Consider the following 18312-nt stretch of genomic DNA (forward strand, 5'->3'; position numbering starts at 1 on the left):
GTCTGAAAGTTCTGAAAGTAGAGGCAGTGCTCCCCCTTGTGTTTGCAAGGTTGTCTGAATTTCCTGGACACACCTTCTCATTCAATGTTTTTCTTTATTTTTTTTAAAAAAAATTCTACATTGTAGATTAATATTGAAGACATCCAAACTACGAAGGAACACATATGGAATTATGTGGTAAACAAACAAATGCCAAACAAACCAGAATATGTTTTAGATTTTAGATTCTTCAAAGTAGTTGAATGAGAAGGTGTGTCCAAACTTTTGACTGGTACTGTATATATATTTGTTTTTGCCTTTTTTGCTTTATTTTATATCATATATATAATTCATGATTATCTAGATAATCATTTAAATTTTTGACATTATTATTTCAGCTGATTGATGCTGCATAACCCTGTCTATGTTATATTCCTTTAGTTTATTTTACATATTTTTCCCAATTTATGTTTTTTATATTAGTTATTTATTCTTAATTTAGGGGGGGAAAGCTAATGTGTTATTGATCTTTCCTGTCACATCTTATGCCTTTGTTATTGTACTTTCTGCTGTTTTACATGCGTGAAAAATAAATAAACTAATGTTCAAATTGTACACTATACTTTGAGTTAATAAAAAGTCATTGTTGAGGCACTGGACAATATCAGTCTAATGAGACAAGAAGAAGAAAGTGCATATGGATGCTAAACAAGGAATACAATAAATAATGCATACTGTAAGTAAAATACATACATATGGAAAATTATATGACAATACAAGAAATATAAAGTTATGATTGATCATGGGTGCTACTTTAAAAATGGTCCTGATGGTTTCGTAGACATGAGCAGCAGTATCCCTGTTCACCTCCTTGCAGGCCAAAAACCCCACTGAGAGGAAGAGCCCTGACACAGAGGGACAGCCAGCAAAAGGCAGTACTATCACTCAGATGAGGCACAAAGCACTTATTATCACAGAAGAATTTTGTACACACTGGCTCTCCTGGGGAGATGAGAGGTCCCCTAACGGCACAGTCAGCTTCTTTTTCTGGATCCAAATGGCTTTGTCAGCAACAGAGGCCATCTTCTGTCTTGGCAGCTTTAATCAGTCAGCCTGTTCAAAACACTTGATGCAAGGCAGACACACAGAGACACTCAGGAGGAAAGGTTATTTAGAGCATGTGGGTGTGCATTTGACCTCATTCAAACGATGCTCTTGCCATCTTCCGAGTTGAATAGAGACTCAGTAACTTTCTGGCTGTGTGTTAATTTAAAACTGGAAATAACACAACAATCTTCTATCATCACTGGACAAGCCCAACATTTTGTCTGGAAAAGCTTTAGTCTTTTTCAGATTGATTCCTGTTAAATTTATATAGATTTGAACTTAACATTCTTAATTTTTCAGTAAAAAACATGACGGCTAGTGGTCACACAGCTATGGAAGCGGAGCCGTTGAAGGCCCTTCATCTGCTTTCTGCAAAATCTACATGAAATACTGAAAATGCTGTCAAACTAAATTGTTTACAGTGTATTAATATAATAATAATAATAATAATAATAATCAATCCTTTATTAGTCCCACAATGGGGAAATTATTTCTCTGCATTTAACCCATCCCGGAGGAGCAGTGGGCTGCAATGAAGCGCCCGGGGAGCAACTTGGGGTTAGGTGTCTTGCTCAAGGACACCTCGGCATGTTGCCGGTAGAGGGGTTTGAACCACTGACCTTGTGGTTACGGGACAAGCGCTCTACCTTATGTGCCACAGCCACCCCATATGATGAATGAAACATGATAACAAATGACCTTTAGAGGGAGACAAATGAGAGACAGCTGGTGAAAGAAGCAAAGAACATGAACACCACCAGGTGACAGCCACTGATAATATATTATTAAATTCGACAGCTCATTTCATTATATTTGGAAGTTTATCTTTGAATTAAAGGCTTGTTCTCTCTTCCATTTCCATAAGCAGATGGAAACAAGGGACAGTGCTAACAGAGAGAAAGACATAGTTTGTATATAACCACGCAACTTGTATTTTACCTTCCTGTATGCCATCTTACACTTAACTTGGATGGATGGATAAGTAATACTCTTCATGATCTTAAGCTTACTTTGTTTATGTGTTAGTTCAAACCCTCTGATATATCTTATATATCTCGCCTTGTGACTTTGCTGTATTGTTGCAGCTCAATGTAAGTCTGAAGGAGGAGGTGATGATAAATTTATATAACCACAGGAACTGCATTCTAACTATAAACCTGTGTGCTGTGCTACCCCACCGTCTTTGACATTATGATCCGTTGCTTCCTGTCTAGCTTTTAATATTGCCTCACTAAGCATCACGTCAAGCATCAACACCTCCAGCTGAGGCCTCTCACCGCTCATGTCTTTGATGTGCCAGAGCACCTGAAAGGACATGTAATGTTGAAGGAATGAGTCATAACAGCTGTCAAGACGCCAGTTGCATGTGCATTAGATAGAAAATGGCCACATTTATACGTATTAAATATCATCAAAAATAGTGAATAGTGAGCTGCAACGTTGTTCTAAAATACTTACTGTAGTCTGTGAGTTTTTGCACAGATATTAGCACCAACCCCTTTATCTAAGTCCACAATCAGGTTGTTGGTTAGTTTGTTGGGTGCAGGTATTCAACAAGTCCAAAATATCATAAACACATGCAGCTTTAGAGTGCTGCCCTTATTTGACTGAACCTCTATCAACTAGTCTTTGCATAACTTGCTGATGTTAAAATATATATGACTTTGCAAACCAGTCACCTTTTTCAGACCAATAGTCAATCTTCAGTTTTTCTCCTGTTACAAAGTCATTATGTAAGGGCTCCATGTGTGAAGGACAGTACTAAGAGTCGCTAAAATTCAGTTAGATTTGCATTAAGGTTATCATTGGAGATGCAGCCATGCTCCATGTGTCCTGAGTCATTTAAGAGTGACCCAGTATAGACTCGGCTGTTGATGGCAAGGTGATGACATCCTGCTTGTTTGCAAGAATTTGTCATACACTCATGAGGATCAGAGCTTCAGGGGTTTATTTCTACCTCCAATCATCCACAGCAAGCTTTACATTGAGAGCAAAAATAACTGCACCATGTGTAACAGGAAACGTTAAACGTTACTTCCTCACTATCAATCAACATGCACTCACCAGTGTTGCTGCTATAGCCTCCTCTAACACGACTGCCAGCAACTTAGCCATCTTATCTGATTTTGATAAGGAGGTTGACCTGGAGGTATTTTACCAACTCTAACCCCCTAAAATATATCCTGTGCAAGTATGATGGACATGTTGTCTTAGTATCCTTCAAGCTGCTATTCTATCACATGTACATTTGGGGATTTACAAGTCAAAGCCATTATTACTGGGTAATATGTCTTTTGACCTGCAAATCACTGAATCAATGCTAACTAGGTTGTGTATAAATTACATTTAATTTGCTTGTATGGTCATGGTCATCATTAGCTGTACTATAACTATGATTATTTGGACTGACAGTGATATTATAAGAGAAATCAATACTGCAGCTTCTTTTGATAACTTTTAAGAGCCATGTTAGAGGGGCACATTTCTTGGTTATCACACTGGTACTGTGGATACCCTGGAGCTTTAAGTGTGACTGAAGGACAAGTATGTCTCAAAGATACAAAACATCCTGTTGTGGTTATAGGTTACACCTGTTTTCACTGTATGCAAAAGGTAATGTGCATGCCTGTCTTTCTGTATTGGTGGTAAATAACAGGGTCTATTTAGTGTCCCAAGACACCTGACTGCATGAATATACAGAAGTCAATAGCATAGATGAGCATTGATTTAGGATGAATACAAAGATCTGTTCCCTATATTCTTCCGAAGCTGCCTTTTTAACCCCTAAAACCTCACTTAACAACCAGCAGGTTAGTAATTATAAACTCATGATGTAAAGCTTAACGTTGTTCAAACCCACAGAGTTTAATTTTAATAAATGGACATCCTAAAGGATCCAATCATACCAAATATAGTATACCAGGTTACATTTTGGGAAAATGTACAGAATGATGCGCAAGACATGAATAGTATTTAAATTGGATGGAATGGTGCAGCCATGAAAAAAAAAAAGCATAAGCATAGAGTCTAATGCTTGAATAATGTTACGCAAAATATTTATTTGTTGGTTTATTTAACTTGAAAGACAATACAGCTTAACATTGTTACATGGGAAGATTTCAACAGTGTCAGGATAAAAACAACCAACCAGCATGTGAATAAGATAAAATAAGATAATCCTTTATTAGTCCCGCAGTGGGGAAATTTGCAATATGCATGTGCCTAGGTGTTGTAAATGACATGCACTGACATAAGTCTGTGAGTGAGTGTGAGTATATGCTATATGAATATGTGGGGGTGATGATATGTATGTGAAGTGTATCCTTTTAAAACCCATTCAATCATCATTAAATAGCTTCTCTGTGGGGCTGGAACAAGATGATACATAATACACATAATGCTGTCAAACAGTGTGAAGTTAAAACATTGGTAAACAAGTTATTAAATGACTAAACTTTCTCACTCGTTGCTTCATCTTGTTCCAGAAAGGCAGAATACAGAAAGCCACGTCCTTCGGGTCCCTTTCATTTCATTTCTACGTTCTGTATTTTGTGGGCGTTGCCCTGGAAAGAAATACCCAATGGGCTGCCAGTATACTCTGTTAGACCCGCCTTTTCACATGGTTGCTATGCCTACTACGCGTTACTCTCTGATGGACGGATGGGGCGGCCAATCTGGGCGGGAGTTTGCGCGCACACTGAAAACTGCCTGGTTGAATTTCTACTACTATGATCAAACCGCTCGGGGTGCACACAAGTGTCGGACCGTGGCTGCCGAAAAGACCGGGGATGGGAAATGTACTATAAACGCAGTGGGGGAAAGTCCATACAGGTATTGAACTATTCATTTTATTTTTTTTATTTTATATATATACTGGATGAATATAATGCAGACATTGGATTGCAAGACTGAGCTAATGCTAGGCTATTTAAAACAGAGGTGGTCATGCAGGGCTGTGACATGTTGCATTGAGACCCGCGGCACTAGTGCACACGTTTGTTTGACACATGTAAGACATGGAGCTCGTTGGACGAAACACTTAACGAGAGACATGCAAATGTATGAGCTTAAAAAGGAATTTAAAATATCACGTACAACTTGGCAGGTAATTTCCACTCTCACAAACCGCAATAATTAAGAATTTGCATCATCTGTCAAGGTAGGACAGGGTGGACTCTTATATATTCATTTACCACTCTGGCTTCCGCTAAGAAGACATTTCTGTCCTCTGGTGCTACGTTTGATCTGGTCATATGGTCCTCCTGCATCCTCAGACAGCTTGTCTTTTGTATTGGGGATTTTTTTTTACTATGACGTTTATACAAATCATGTGAATCTATGACTTGATTCCTACCAATACTGTGGCTGAGAGTTTAAAAAACCTGCAAAATATATTTTTGACTGGACATATTACAGGTGACAAAAAAAAATGTATTAGTGCTTTCCTGTGAACTGCTTATAAATGACCTCAAATATCTCTTTTGCATTTCTGTACTTGTACATGTATTGATATTCAACTAATCTAAGCTGAATTGGCTGATAATGATGCCTTGGGGTATAACATGGAGAGGAAAAGTGAAACCACTGTCTATTCATCCACCTTATAAACTGAATCAGAAACCAGTTTTCGGTTTACTGTTGGGGATCACACATCAGAGAGTCATCTTGGGGTTTCTGGGTTACATGGGGAGGGAGCTGTTCATGCCTGCAAATATTAACCGGCCTGTCCTGGATGAATGCGAATTCTAGAGGTATGGTTGGTATTTATTTATTTGCTTCTATTGGAAATTAGTACTCAACTTGGAGACACTCATGGTCCAGCTCGTTTTAACAAACTTCTTCGCAGAAAGGATCAAACATAGCTTTTGATAAGAAGTGGCATAACTCTTTGGATCATAGTTTCATGATTCAGTTTGATATTGTCTTTTTGAACCGACAACACTTCAGTGGTGCCGTTGTAATGCATTATGGGCATAACTTTACCAAATGGACCCTTTTTAGGTTTTTTTTATCTTAAAAGACACAATTTGTAATCTGAAAATTTTGACCAACGCCTGAAAATCAAATACAGTAATGGAGCCTTCCATCACTCTAAAATTGACCTATAGGTCTTTTAATATGCCACTAAACAACTATTTACATGGTTAATGTTTTTAGATATCAGTAAAGCTTGTAAATTTGTGTAAAACTAGATTTTGAATAGACAACCTTCATGGTAAAACTGTATATATTGGGGGGTTTCACTCTGGTTTCACTTGTCTATGACCACAACATCCCTGATTTCCTCTCTCTCAACATTTCCTGTCATGCTGGCTCTACTGTATGTATGCTATCAAATGCAGTAAAAATCTGATTAAAAACAATCTTTAAAATACAGATTATCTATAAATTCTCAGCAAGTAGTATGATCCCACTTGATTCTACCGATATTGTTTTTTATTTGTATATAAAATATCTCAGCAGAGAAAGTAGGAATGATCATTTTGCTAAGTTTAGGGTTTTGAGGTAGGCACACGCTTAAGTGCATCACTCTCAGGAGGTTGCACCAAAACAACCAGACTGGAATTCCCCTTTAACTGCCTGATAAATGTTTAATTTTTAGACCGCTGTAACATACGCCACAGTTGCATCTTCACACTGCAGCACATCTGTTTTCTTGTGCTTCAACGGTCTGTCTGCCAGTGTTGCTGCACCTCTTTTTATTCATTAAATAAAAAGAGGTGCAGCAGTGTTGGGAGGAAGAGTTTTTTTTCTCTCACATCTCCTCAGTTTACAGGCCAAATCTTGGCAAGTCATTTTTGGCGATGCATAGTTCTCTACGATCGATGTTCATTCACTGACCAAAGGCTGTTTTCTAGCTCCTGTCTGTTGAGGCTTGTTAGTGATGTGTATCTAAAGGAATGCTTTTACTTAGACCTGAAGTTAGATCTCGACCTCTCAGGACATGTATTTTAGCTTGAATAAGAGATACTTGGTCTTATTTTGCGAATTCTTATCTCCGGAGGAGGAAGCTTGATGATTTTGGCGATGTTTCCTCCAGCAGAGTGAAATATCTCAACCACTGTTGGATGGATGACCTTTCAGTTTGTTGTAGACATTTGTGGTTTTTGTAAATGTTGCTATCCTCTTTTCATAGTGCCAGTATCAACTTAAAGTTCATACTCATCACAGCCCAATAAATATAACCAGAAACTCAGTTTTGTTTCAAATAACCATCATTGAATCATACTGTGTTGCAGAGAGTGAGTGAACTCCAGGCTAGATCCTAACCTAGTCACTATCCCAGATATTATGATAAATATCACAACAGTTATCCAAAACTGTGCGACAGGTTTACTGGATTCATAATAGTGAATCCACTCTACATTTTTACATTATTACCAGTGTCTTACTGGTAATAATGTAAAAATGTAGAGTGTAGTAAGGGTAAAAGCACTTAACATCCAATTTAAAGCTTGGATATTTTCAGTTCCCAGTGTTAACACTTTTTAATGTTGGTGTCTTCAATATGGAGGTCATTATTTAATTTAAAACCCTGGAATTGACGATGTCAGGCTGACTGTTGTGTAGATATTTATACTACGATTCACTGGTGTGCGTTTTGTAGTCATTTTGTGAAATTGAACACAGACAGAAGGGACACTTGGGATTCGCTCCAGAATGTAGTTACAGTTTGTCATTTAGGCGGTCACAGAAAGTGAGGAGTCTGGCCACCTGAGAACATGTTAGAAAAGTGTCCAACCCTCTGGTGACAACAGCTTTTGTTGACTGGCTGCTTCCTCACAGCCATGCAGCATGCAACCAATCACTAAAACCACAAACACCTCTGTAAAGCCTGGTCCTTTTTGAGGAGTTTTACATCTCCAGACATCGAAAACTGACAGAAAGAGAGGAGAGAAAAAAGAAGCAGGCGAATAAGAAGAGTGTTATTTGTGCACAAAATTGCAGCCATGCAAAGTTAATCAGCCGGACTCTTCACCTTCCACAATGACTCCTCTTTCCCTCTCTTTGACCCATAGGGATCTTCTTACTATTACTTATTGTGATCCTCCCACCCCCCATTGGCTCTCCTACAACACATTATATGGTGCCAATGACAAATATGAATTATACATGTGAAACCCGTCAAATGTAGGCTACAGTGCTGCAAGGCCTTCCCTCTGCTTTGCCAAGCAGGGCAGAACCCAGAGGCAGGAAATATGAGGCAGGAAACAGTGATGCTAACCTGTTACATAATGACAACACAAACAAAACTCTTAGTACTTTCAATTCAGAGCTTTTGATTAACAAAGCGATGCATTCAGAGTGCAATTATAATAAATGGTTAGAAGTTCACCCTGCTGTGAATCGTGTACCTTCGTGTAAAACCATGATCAGAGCACCCAGCCAAGGTCTCCTCATGGCAGATGGGAGGATCCTGGGGCAGAAAAGGTCCTGGATCTATATCTGGGTTACTGGTCCGTTTTATCTGTGATCAAAACAGCAAGACCGAAAATGAGCGGTGAAAGAAAATGATTTTGTTGATATGCTTAACAGTGCAATGGAGGGTGATTTTCAATTTGAGATTATTTTAATTAAGAATGAATCAGCCAGCCCAGAGGAGGGAAACCTTGAACATAATGACGAGTTAAAGATGTGTATTTGATTACAGTTTGACTGCATAATGATGTTCATTATCGTTTGTTTCAAAATTTAGTTTGATCTTTTTACTGTTCATTATTCATACAGATGGCAGTTTATAAATGGAAAGAAAATGAATCTCTCCACAACTATCAGGCTACCCACGTTACAATGAATGGGAAGACTGGCTTTTGTGTGTTTACTTAAGTTGTCTTTTTTACAATTATTTAACAAACATCAGATGAACTGTGTGTAGTTTGTCAAGTATACAAATGTATTGGTTGATTAGATAAGTTTCACTAAGAATACTTTTCTAAGAATTGAAGATAATACAACTTAGAGCTGTAAATTTGTCCTCAGTCTCTCCTCAGATACAATAAACCGCAGTGTTAGACTTGTCTCTGTCTTCATTCGCAGCTGCACTGCTGCAAACATGCTCATCTCTAGCCGTGTAGGACGTCAACGTGTATTGTGAGAGTGTCTGCTGTCACGCTGTGCGCTCTCTCTCTCTCTCTCTCTCAGCCGGTCATGCCAAGGCTTGGTAGTGATGCCCGCCTGGCACGTTGACATAGACTGGACTGGACTGGACTGGTGCTATATGATGCTGTGACAAAAGCACATTCAGGCCAGGACAATGGGGAGCTGACAGCCTGGGCTGTGTTTATCCCCTTCTCACTCTCTCTCTCTCTCTCTCTCTCTCTCTCCCTCTCTCTCACTGCCTCCTGTGTATTGTGTTTGCCGTCTCACTGTTCCTCTCGTTCGGTCTCAGTCACTGAAGGCCCGGGCACACGCTCACCCGGCAGCCGTTTTATCGCTTTAAGAGAATAAGCTCTACGCAGTGTTGCCGAAGCTGCTTTAGTCATTAAATACAGGGTGTAATTCTGTCATGAAGTTGGCGGTGATGTGATTGTTGGTTCCAGTGTGTCATTGTTAAAGTGCAGGCTCTGGTTTTTAGTCCTCTAGTGTTTTTGTTGACGCATTTGGCTTTGTGGGCTGTGATGATAATTTAGGGGTGCTGAATATGTTGTTGATGATGGTCATCTTTCTTTTCATAATAGACACACAATGAATCATAGATTGAATCAATAGATCAATTATGATCAGGGTCTGATGCAGGCAGGTCATTAGTTCTCTATTTCATCTTCATACATAAGATTGTTGACTGACTTCTCTGTTTTTCTTTTGTTAGATTTTTCTATTGATAAATCAATTCAACTATTTGTCTATAAGATGTCAGAATTTTCCCAGAGTGCAAGCTGACATGTTCAAGTTCCCAAATATATTCACCGATATAAAACAGAGAAAAGCTCATCCGTTCAGAGAATGTTTGGCTTTATAGCTTGATAAATGACTTGAATGATTAGTTGACTGTTAAAAATGTTTAGAACTAAAACAATTTGTCAATTGTAAGACAAAAAAATTGATGATTGATTAATCGCTTCACTCGTTTTTCAAGTAAAAATGATAAACATGAGTGTCTGACCTCTCAAATCTCAATATTTGCTGATGTTTTTGGTCATAATATGATTAGTATGCTAAGTAAACTGGATTGTTGTGGTGTTTGGACTAAAAGATAGAATTTAAAAAAGAAATTTGAAAATGCCAACTTGTGAGCTGGAATTTTATAAAGGCCATTTCTCTATATTTTCTTAGATTTTATAAACATGAAAATAAACTGTTTGATCAAGAAAATAATCCAGTGATCAATGGTTAAAGAAGTAATTGTTAGTTTGAGCCCTAAAATTGTTCTTCTTTCTCAGACAAGGGTTTATGGTTTATGGTCTCTCAAGCCAGCTCCGTTCACAGCATGAAGACCGTGGGATTCACTGAAAGCTCTGAATCGTTTGTACGTTGACCTTTTGAGCTTCACCATATGTTGTCCCCAAATGTCAAGCGTTTTGCTACTTCCAATCCCCCTGGAGATCATGTAATTGTCCTCACAGGCAAAAGTGACCATGCACACATGTGAATATAGTTGGTCGGAGAGATAAGAGGATAAAATGCTGAAATTATGTTTTTGTTGTGCTCTTCTTACAAATGGAAAGAGAAACCATTGAATGTCATCAGTAGAGATCAACTGAAAGATTATATGGAGCTTGACTGATCATATCAACCCACATAGGTTTTATGTTTATGCAAGAAACATCCTAAATGTCCACAGTGAAGTCTTGCTCTAAATTACCAGCAACAGCAGTGAGTCATCACATGCTGGTAGATGTGGCAGAGGAGTGCAGAGAGCTGTCTGGTGGCAGTGAAAGGGAAATTAGGCCTGACATGAAATGATCTTTTCTCCACGGTTCGCCAAATCAGGTTTTAAACTAATACTGAGGGACAGACGAGACGATCCTCAGTGCAGTAGACCTCTCTATAATCCTCCAGCTGCTCCATGAATTCAGCTTGTCCTTGTCTTGCCTCTCAGTGCCACACACCTGCACTTTAGAACTAGAAATCTGACTGCTTTGCTGCTATCTCAATTAGTAATGACCGTCAATTATTTAAAAGGAAATGTGTGGAGACACTCAGGATGCAACGAACCATTATTTTTATAACAGATTAATATGTTGATGGTTTTTTGTGATTAATTGAATTAATTAGTTAAAGACATTTGTTTCCAAACGATGTGTGTGTCAAATCCAAAAATAAATACAATGGGCAAATCCTCATAATTTTGAATTGGATGAATATAATCATTTAGTTGATTCCTTAACTTTTCATTTAGCGCTGTCATCAGATAAAATGTTGAATGTGTCCAGTGCTTTATGATCAAAAAACTAATGACATTCACATCACTCTTAGCTGTACTTTGTGTTTAGTGCTAATTAGCAAATGTTAGTATGCTAACAGGCTAAACTAAGATGGCGGACATTATAAATATTATAACATCAGCATGTTAGCATTGTCATTGTGATGCATTTTAGCATGCCGATGTTAGCATTTGGTTGAAGAACAGCTTCACAGAGCCACTTGTATGTCTGTAAATGTATGTATGTGAATGATTGGGACACAGCTATTGTCTTGTTTCTTCAAGGTGCTAGCTTAAATATTTAGAGCATTGGTTGCGAGACGCCTGCTCTCATAGAAATGATCCCGGTCCTGTATATAGCACCTTTTAATAAATTACTTGATCAATGATTAGATAGTTGACTTTTTTTTCTTCTGATGATTGAGTAATTAACTAATTGTTTCAACACTCATGAAAACGTGCTGTTTTAAGATTAAATAGATTACATATACAGATTTTAGCAAATAAAATACACCATATTGTGATCATCCCTCTGTCCTACCTCTCTTTAACCTCGCTACAAGTCTTATGCTGCATGTTTTGGGAAATACTTTTTATCCGTCTTACTTATGCCACCATGTCCCCTCACTTTTCGTCTCATCTTTTCATCTCGTCCTTCACCTGTTTTAGAGGCTTGTTTATGATTCTGCAAGACTGCTGTGTTAGTTTTTTCTCTTTGAGCCTCACCGCCCGCCCACCTCGCCTCACTCCTCTATTTTTCACCTCTAACTGTCCTTTTCCTCTATTGCTCCATTCCTTTGTGTCTTTTTTCTATCTCCCTCCTGCTTTGCTGCCTGAGCTTGTGACAAATGTGCCTGTTCGGAGGTTAGTGAAGCATCTTTATTCCACACTCAGCTGTGTCATTACATTTAACCCAGTTCCATTTTTATTTTGCTCTTTAAGCCAGAGGAGGAGGTTGTATTCTGGCTCTTTCTCCAACAGTGGGAGGAGAGACACGGGGTGTAATTCCTGTACAATCTCTCTCACCTCATCTCTCACCCAGAGGAGGGAGAAGGGCAGGTGGAGGTAGTGAGGAGGCGGGAGTTTGTGTTGACCTACCCTTCCTCTCTTTTTTCAGCGAGGCATCTGTTAGTAGTTCGCTCTCTGGCAAAAGAAAGAGGAAAGGGAAATAAAAACAGAATTGCTTAGTGTGGGTGGAGGGGATGCACTGTAGGAAATAAATGGATTGTGGATAGTGTTTGTCTCTGTAAAATACTTTCTTTCACTCTGCCCCATCTGCTTTCCTTATGTCCTAATTTTTCATGGCAGCCATCTGTGTGTTGTCAGGCAGTGTGAGGGCGGCAGAGAGCAGGAGAGATCAGTGTGTCTCCTTAGATAAGGCTGGTGTCCTTGTGTCTCTGTGACTGACCTACTGTTTGTTCGTTGATGATATGAAGCTCCCCTCAAACCTTGCGTAGTTTTGTTTTCACTTTCTTTTCTTACTTTACACTAGCCTGACATGTTGCCATGTAATGTGTGGCAGAAGGGATGGCACTGCTGGTCTGTCATTCCAGATCCTCTAACTTTTCCTCCAGCACCATCATGAGCTTCACATTTGTAGTCTCAACAACTATGGGAGGGATTGCCATGAAAATGTTACAGACATTCTTGACCCAGTGAGGATAAATTGTTAAAACACTTTGGTGATCGCTTAACTTTTCTAAATTAATAACTCAATACCTCATTTATCTTCAAGCATGACTGTAGAGTCTTAGTCTTGTTTATTATTTCTCCCTGTGGAAGATCCTATTGGGTCAAAACCATTTGACGATTTAAATGATATATATAAGACTAACTAAAGGCCTTTGTTTTACCCTCTCCTCGCTCCTTGCCTCAGAGTGCCTGAAGACCGCTCTTTTCTTTGACCATTTTTGTACCCTTGCTACATAAAAAGTAAAATATAATTTAGAAAGCTAACCTTTATATAATGAGTAAATAAATTTGGATAAGCTGCTACAGATGTAGAAGTCTGTTACTTGTGGGTTCCCAGTTTACTGCATCGATGACCACACTGGTTTTTCTAATAATCGTGGTTCACCACCGCTACATTCCATTATTTTTAATTTATTCATATTGAAGTAAATTAAGTTTTTGGATTGACCAGTTTGTTTTTCCACTCTCGGTGCAATGTTTGTTAACAAACCGTAGTTGACAGGAAAAAAAGGCAAGTTCTTACTGATATTCTACTTTGACTTTTTCTCGCATTGAAACTATTGAATGAAACTATTCTATATTAATATGTCTGTCTGTGCCCTGATTACACATGCGGTGTTCATTTGCACTTGCAGGAGATGAGCAGCTACAATCAAAGGGCCCAAGTTGTTGGGCTAAAGTATCGGCTGAAATTCCATTATTGGAACAATTACATTTTCTCATTTATCAGCCACAGATTTATGAAGACGAAGAGCTTCCCTAATGCCTGTCTTTTGTAGCAGACACTGTGTCACTGAGAGCGATGCCCTGCTGCAGCTGAGAATCATCCCATATATTTATATTTATTTATATATCTAGGTCTCGTCTTTTTCTCACAGTTTTGGAACTGTCTGCAGTAGGTTGCAATTTGCTGCAGTGATTAAGCCATATTTTCATTGGAGACACATAGAGCAAGACCAACATTTGTGCCGGCATTTAATTTCTGAATAAAAAATGATCTTGAGTTTGAGAAATCAAGGTCACACTGTGTCCTACTTCTTCGTCTGGGCTTTGTTTGCCTCAGAGCTGATTTCAGCTGAATGTTTAGTTGGAACCATATGGAGAATGCTGGATGTCAGCTACTTCTATACATCCCACCGTGGCTGCTATCCACATGGGGTCCCAGCGCACACCTCTCTCTGTCTTTGTGTTTCTGGATTGTGCTCTGTCAAAACAATCAGGATTAAAACAAAATGGCTAATTAGCTCAGTTCTACACTATGTTTCAATATGGTGCACCAGGCTGTCACAAGAAGGAAACAAGAGGATTCTGTCTCACCTTCATGGTGTATCTGTTTTATCTGTTGTCCTCCCTCCATCCCCTGAAATCCATCTGGTGGTTTGGTCAGGATCACTGTCCCCCTGCATGGGTATTTATTTTGCCATGGAGATCAGCCCAGAGGGCATTTATTGGCAGGTGACTGGTGATCTTAAGAAATCTCATTTCACTGATTGGCTGTGTTTAAGTTCCTCTTTAGTTTGTTTCATTTACGGCCTACATTTTCTTTAGGTCTAGGCACTATATAGACTATATCAATATCGGCATTAATCAAATTAGATATGATGTAGAATTTTGGTATTACAGTATTTATCAAGATATAGCATATGTTTTGACTTTTACTCGTCTAGGATGCTTCATTACATTTAAGTTTAGGACTTATCATTCTGTTATGTAAAAATTTACAATGAATCAATGAACTGTCATGTTTGCTTGCCCCGCATTTTACTTTGAGAAAAATTAAAATATAAAATTAAAAAAAGTTAACAATATTGTATAAATATTACAGATGGGCAGTAAATTGAATTTATTGACATTATGTATATCTTACCCATTGACTTCATTAAATGAATGGTCTGAATTCCATATAATTGAAAATGACTTCAATAACCAGTGATAAATAACCAGAAGGTCAATCAGCCCATACTTCAGTCCAAAGATCAAGAATCTTTTGGTGTTAACACTGTATTAATCAGGAGATTAAAACAGTGTTAACGTGTAAAACAAAAACTTCAATTTTGTTAGTTTTGGATTGATTTAAACTATGAAAGGATATCATCTCTAATATTTCGCTAAAAATCAATAAACTGTAAAGAATTATCTCCGAACTCTGCTCTATAATATTTCTGTCCTTCTGTATCTTTCTCCTCTGTTGAGCTGCTCTGCCAAACAGAATGGTGTCTGCAGGGACCTCCAGTCCCACTGCTGAGCTAATTAACAAGGTGTGAGTGGTGTGTGTGTGTGTGTGTGTGTGTGTGTGTGTGTGTGTGTGTGTGTGTGTGTGTGTGTGTGTGTGTGTGTGTGTGTGTGTGTGTGTGTGTGTGTGTGTGTGTGTGTGTGTGTGTGTGTGCGTGTGTGCGTGTAGCAGGTCTTGCTGTGTTTGTTTCTGTGTGTATTGCTGCTGCCAGGTCACCAGTTCAGGCTTGAGTCTCTGCCAATGCAGGAAAAGGGCTGTTGTCAGCACACACATACACACACACACACAGGAATGTGGTCCTGCCAGGGAATCCATAATGCAAGCGTATCCCCAGGGCTGCCCTCATACAGGGTTTCTGTTATGGGTTATTCTGCTGACTGACTGACTGTGTGTGCGTGTGCGTGTGCGTGTGCGTGCGTGCGTGTGTGTGTGTGTCTGTGAATATGTGTGTGTAGAGGTGGGCAGAAGGTGTCAGCTATGCTCAGAAGGTGTATGCTCAGCTGCTGCTAGAGTGTATTCCCTCCTGAACATCAGCCAATTAAAAAGTGTCTGTCATGAAAATGCTGAAACTCCAGTCATGACTTTAGTTAAGGAGACACGTATTCTTCCCCAAGTTATTTTTTTTATTTATCTCTGAGACTTAGTAGTTTAGAATAAGACTTTTGAGTCTGAACTTCAACGTAATGTCCTATGTAGTCAATTCAATTCTATCAAATAATGAGATTACTAAATCCGTGTGTGCGACTAAAAATGTATGTTTGTGGTAAAAGAGGAACTAGCTTGAACGGCCTAAAGGTTCCTAACGGTAGTACCAACATGTCCAACCCTTTCTTTAATAACTATTCATACAACAAAAAGGCATGAATTTGTTGTTCTTAACAATAAATAGATAAATAATAATACTAGTGCAGTGTCCGATCAGAGGGGGCCGGTTGCTTTCCACCTGAACTGCTGCTTGCAGCTCTTTGAGTACTGACAAAGAGTTTAGTTGTAATGTTAGTATATTCTGCATTCAGCAGCAAAAGTGAAATGCAGTCCGCACACGTTGCAAATGACATGCTGGACTCAGTCTGCAGATCCCTGAAGCCCCGCCTCCGCTGCTGCAGTTGAAACTGAAACACTGCATGTCCTTAGGTCCCCAGTAACACAGCCGTGAAGTGTGAAGAAAATCAGGTGAACAGTTCTAGAGATATGCGACGGACAAACCCACCGACAGACAGAGATGCCATTCGATAAAAATAATAAGTGGTTGCTAGACAGAAACTAGTATGAGTACTAATCAGTCAGCTGATATGAAAATGTGGTCTCAGAGATGAGCTGATCAACCGCAGCATGGGGCAGAAAGTGTCTTAGCCAATCAGAGTAGACTGCTCCAACCTCCCGTTTCACAAGCTTTGATCGTCTCCTCGGTGGCTACCTCCCTCGTTCCCTCCATCGATTTATCTCTCCTCTCCTGTATTCCCTCACTGTCCTCCCCCATCTCCCCTTGCACTACTCCTACCTGCTTCCTTCCTCAGCTCCCTCCATCCTCAGCGTTTATCCATTGAAGTCATTTGGTAAGCTCTCCTCTGTTGTCCCTCAGGACCCTCCTCTCTGCATGGAAGGTGTCCAGGGAGTTTTTTTATGAAGTCAGCTCTCTCTGGAAACTTGTTTATATGTCATTTTCAGAGACTTTAATGCTGTGAGTTATTGTCAGAAGGAAGGGAAAAGGCTGAACATAAACATTTTACAGATTGAACCAAAAAGGCATCCCTCCAGGTTTTTCTCCCAGGCACTCACACAAAACACACACAAAATGGAGGTCAGGATCATCGAAAAAGGAAAGGTATTAATGTCACCTCCTGTCCTAATACTTCTTTTTTCTCCACCTCCTTAACAGATTTCTGTGAATCTCTGAGTGAAGATGGCCCTCTTTAAGAACAACTTCTGGGTAAGTGTCTGGATAACACCTGGAAATGAGTCAATATGATGATGGAGATTATGCAGAAGGACACCTGCCTATGATGGCTCTCAGTATTTTACAGCTTGATCCACATATCACTCATTCACCTGTTAATAACTGAATATCAACTGTAAGTGACTAAGCTTTTCATTGATTATTCTCAGTCAAGCAGCCCTGCTGCTCATCAGGTACGCTCAGGAACCCTTCACCGCTCACTTGCAAATAAAATTCATTTATTTTTGTATTCAGCTACATGGAGAGCTCCTTGAGTTTGAAGGCAGATAGAGTGTTTTCATCTGCAATGTTATTAATGTAAAAGGTTATTTTCTGAAGCCGTTTCCGAGGCTTCAACTTGCTATCGGTATCTGTTACTTATTTCTGGGAAAGTCTTTACACTTGTTTGATATAACTGTGTGGTTCCTAATATGTGCAACATTGCTTTGTCATGAGTGCCAATAGTATACCTGATTTTAAGTACTAATACCGTAACAATACTGAGCATCTTATGCTCAGGTTGAAACAGTTTCAACTCCCGAGGATCTGGGTGAATTTGCTTCTAATCATGTCTTTCCGTATTCTTTGTATGATGCCTGTAAAATGTGCTTCCCAGTCTGTATGAACACACAGTATGACTCTTAATGATGCATTCAATTTCAATTTACCAATAGGCCCACATGACACTTTTTGATACTCAAGGCTAAGGACAATACCCTAACAAGTACTCATAAAGTACTTGAAAGGTTTGATAACAAGCTCTACTCTCTGTTTGAAGAATTCTGTAATCACAAAAATGTCATGCGACTTGATACTAGCATCAGGTGTTCCCATGTATCCCTCCCCAGGCTTTATGTAAACTTATACTAACTGTATAATAACAAATTAACAGAGTGGATTCAACACCTATGTAATGCAGTCAACACGAAGCTTATCATGAGTAGCCTCACAAAGTCAGGATCTATAATAGTATTACAATTTTTAGATTCTACAAGTGTACCT

The 18312-nt window shown here is 39.0% G+C and overlaps 1 protein-coding gene across 1 annotated transcript in view; it reads left to right on the forward strand.

Annotated features, from left to right (window-relative positions):
• The first annotated feature begins 4829 nt into the window (after positions 1–4829).
• fcho1 (FCH and mu domain containing endocytic adaptor 1) overlaps positions 4830–18312 on the forward strand; it is a 53502-nt gene continuing 40019 nt past the window's right edge. Inside the window, exons 1-2 of the mRNA XM_054602066.1 lie at positions 4830–4917; positions 17254–17304. Coding sequence (XP_054458041.1) covers positions 17278–17304 — 27 coding nt within the window. The 5' untranslated portion in view covers positions 4830–4917; positions 17254–17277. The remainder of the gene's footprint in view (positions 4918–17253; positions 17305–18312) is intronic.

The sequence above is a fragment of the Anoplopoma fimbria genome, chromosome 8 (assembly GCF_027596085.1).
Source record: "Anoplopoma fimbria isolate UVic2021 breed Golden Eagle Sablefish chromosome 8, Afim_UVic_2022, whole genome shotgun sequence".
Lineage (NCBI taxonomy): Eukaryota > Metazoa > Chordata > Actinopteri > Perciformes > Anoplopomatidae > Anoplopoma > Anoplopoma fimbria.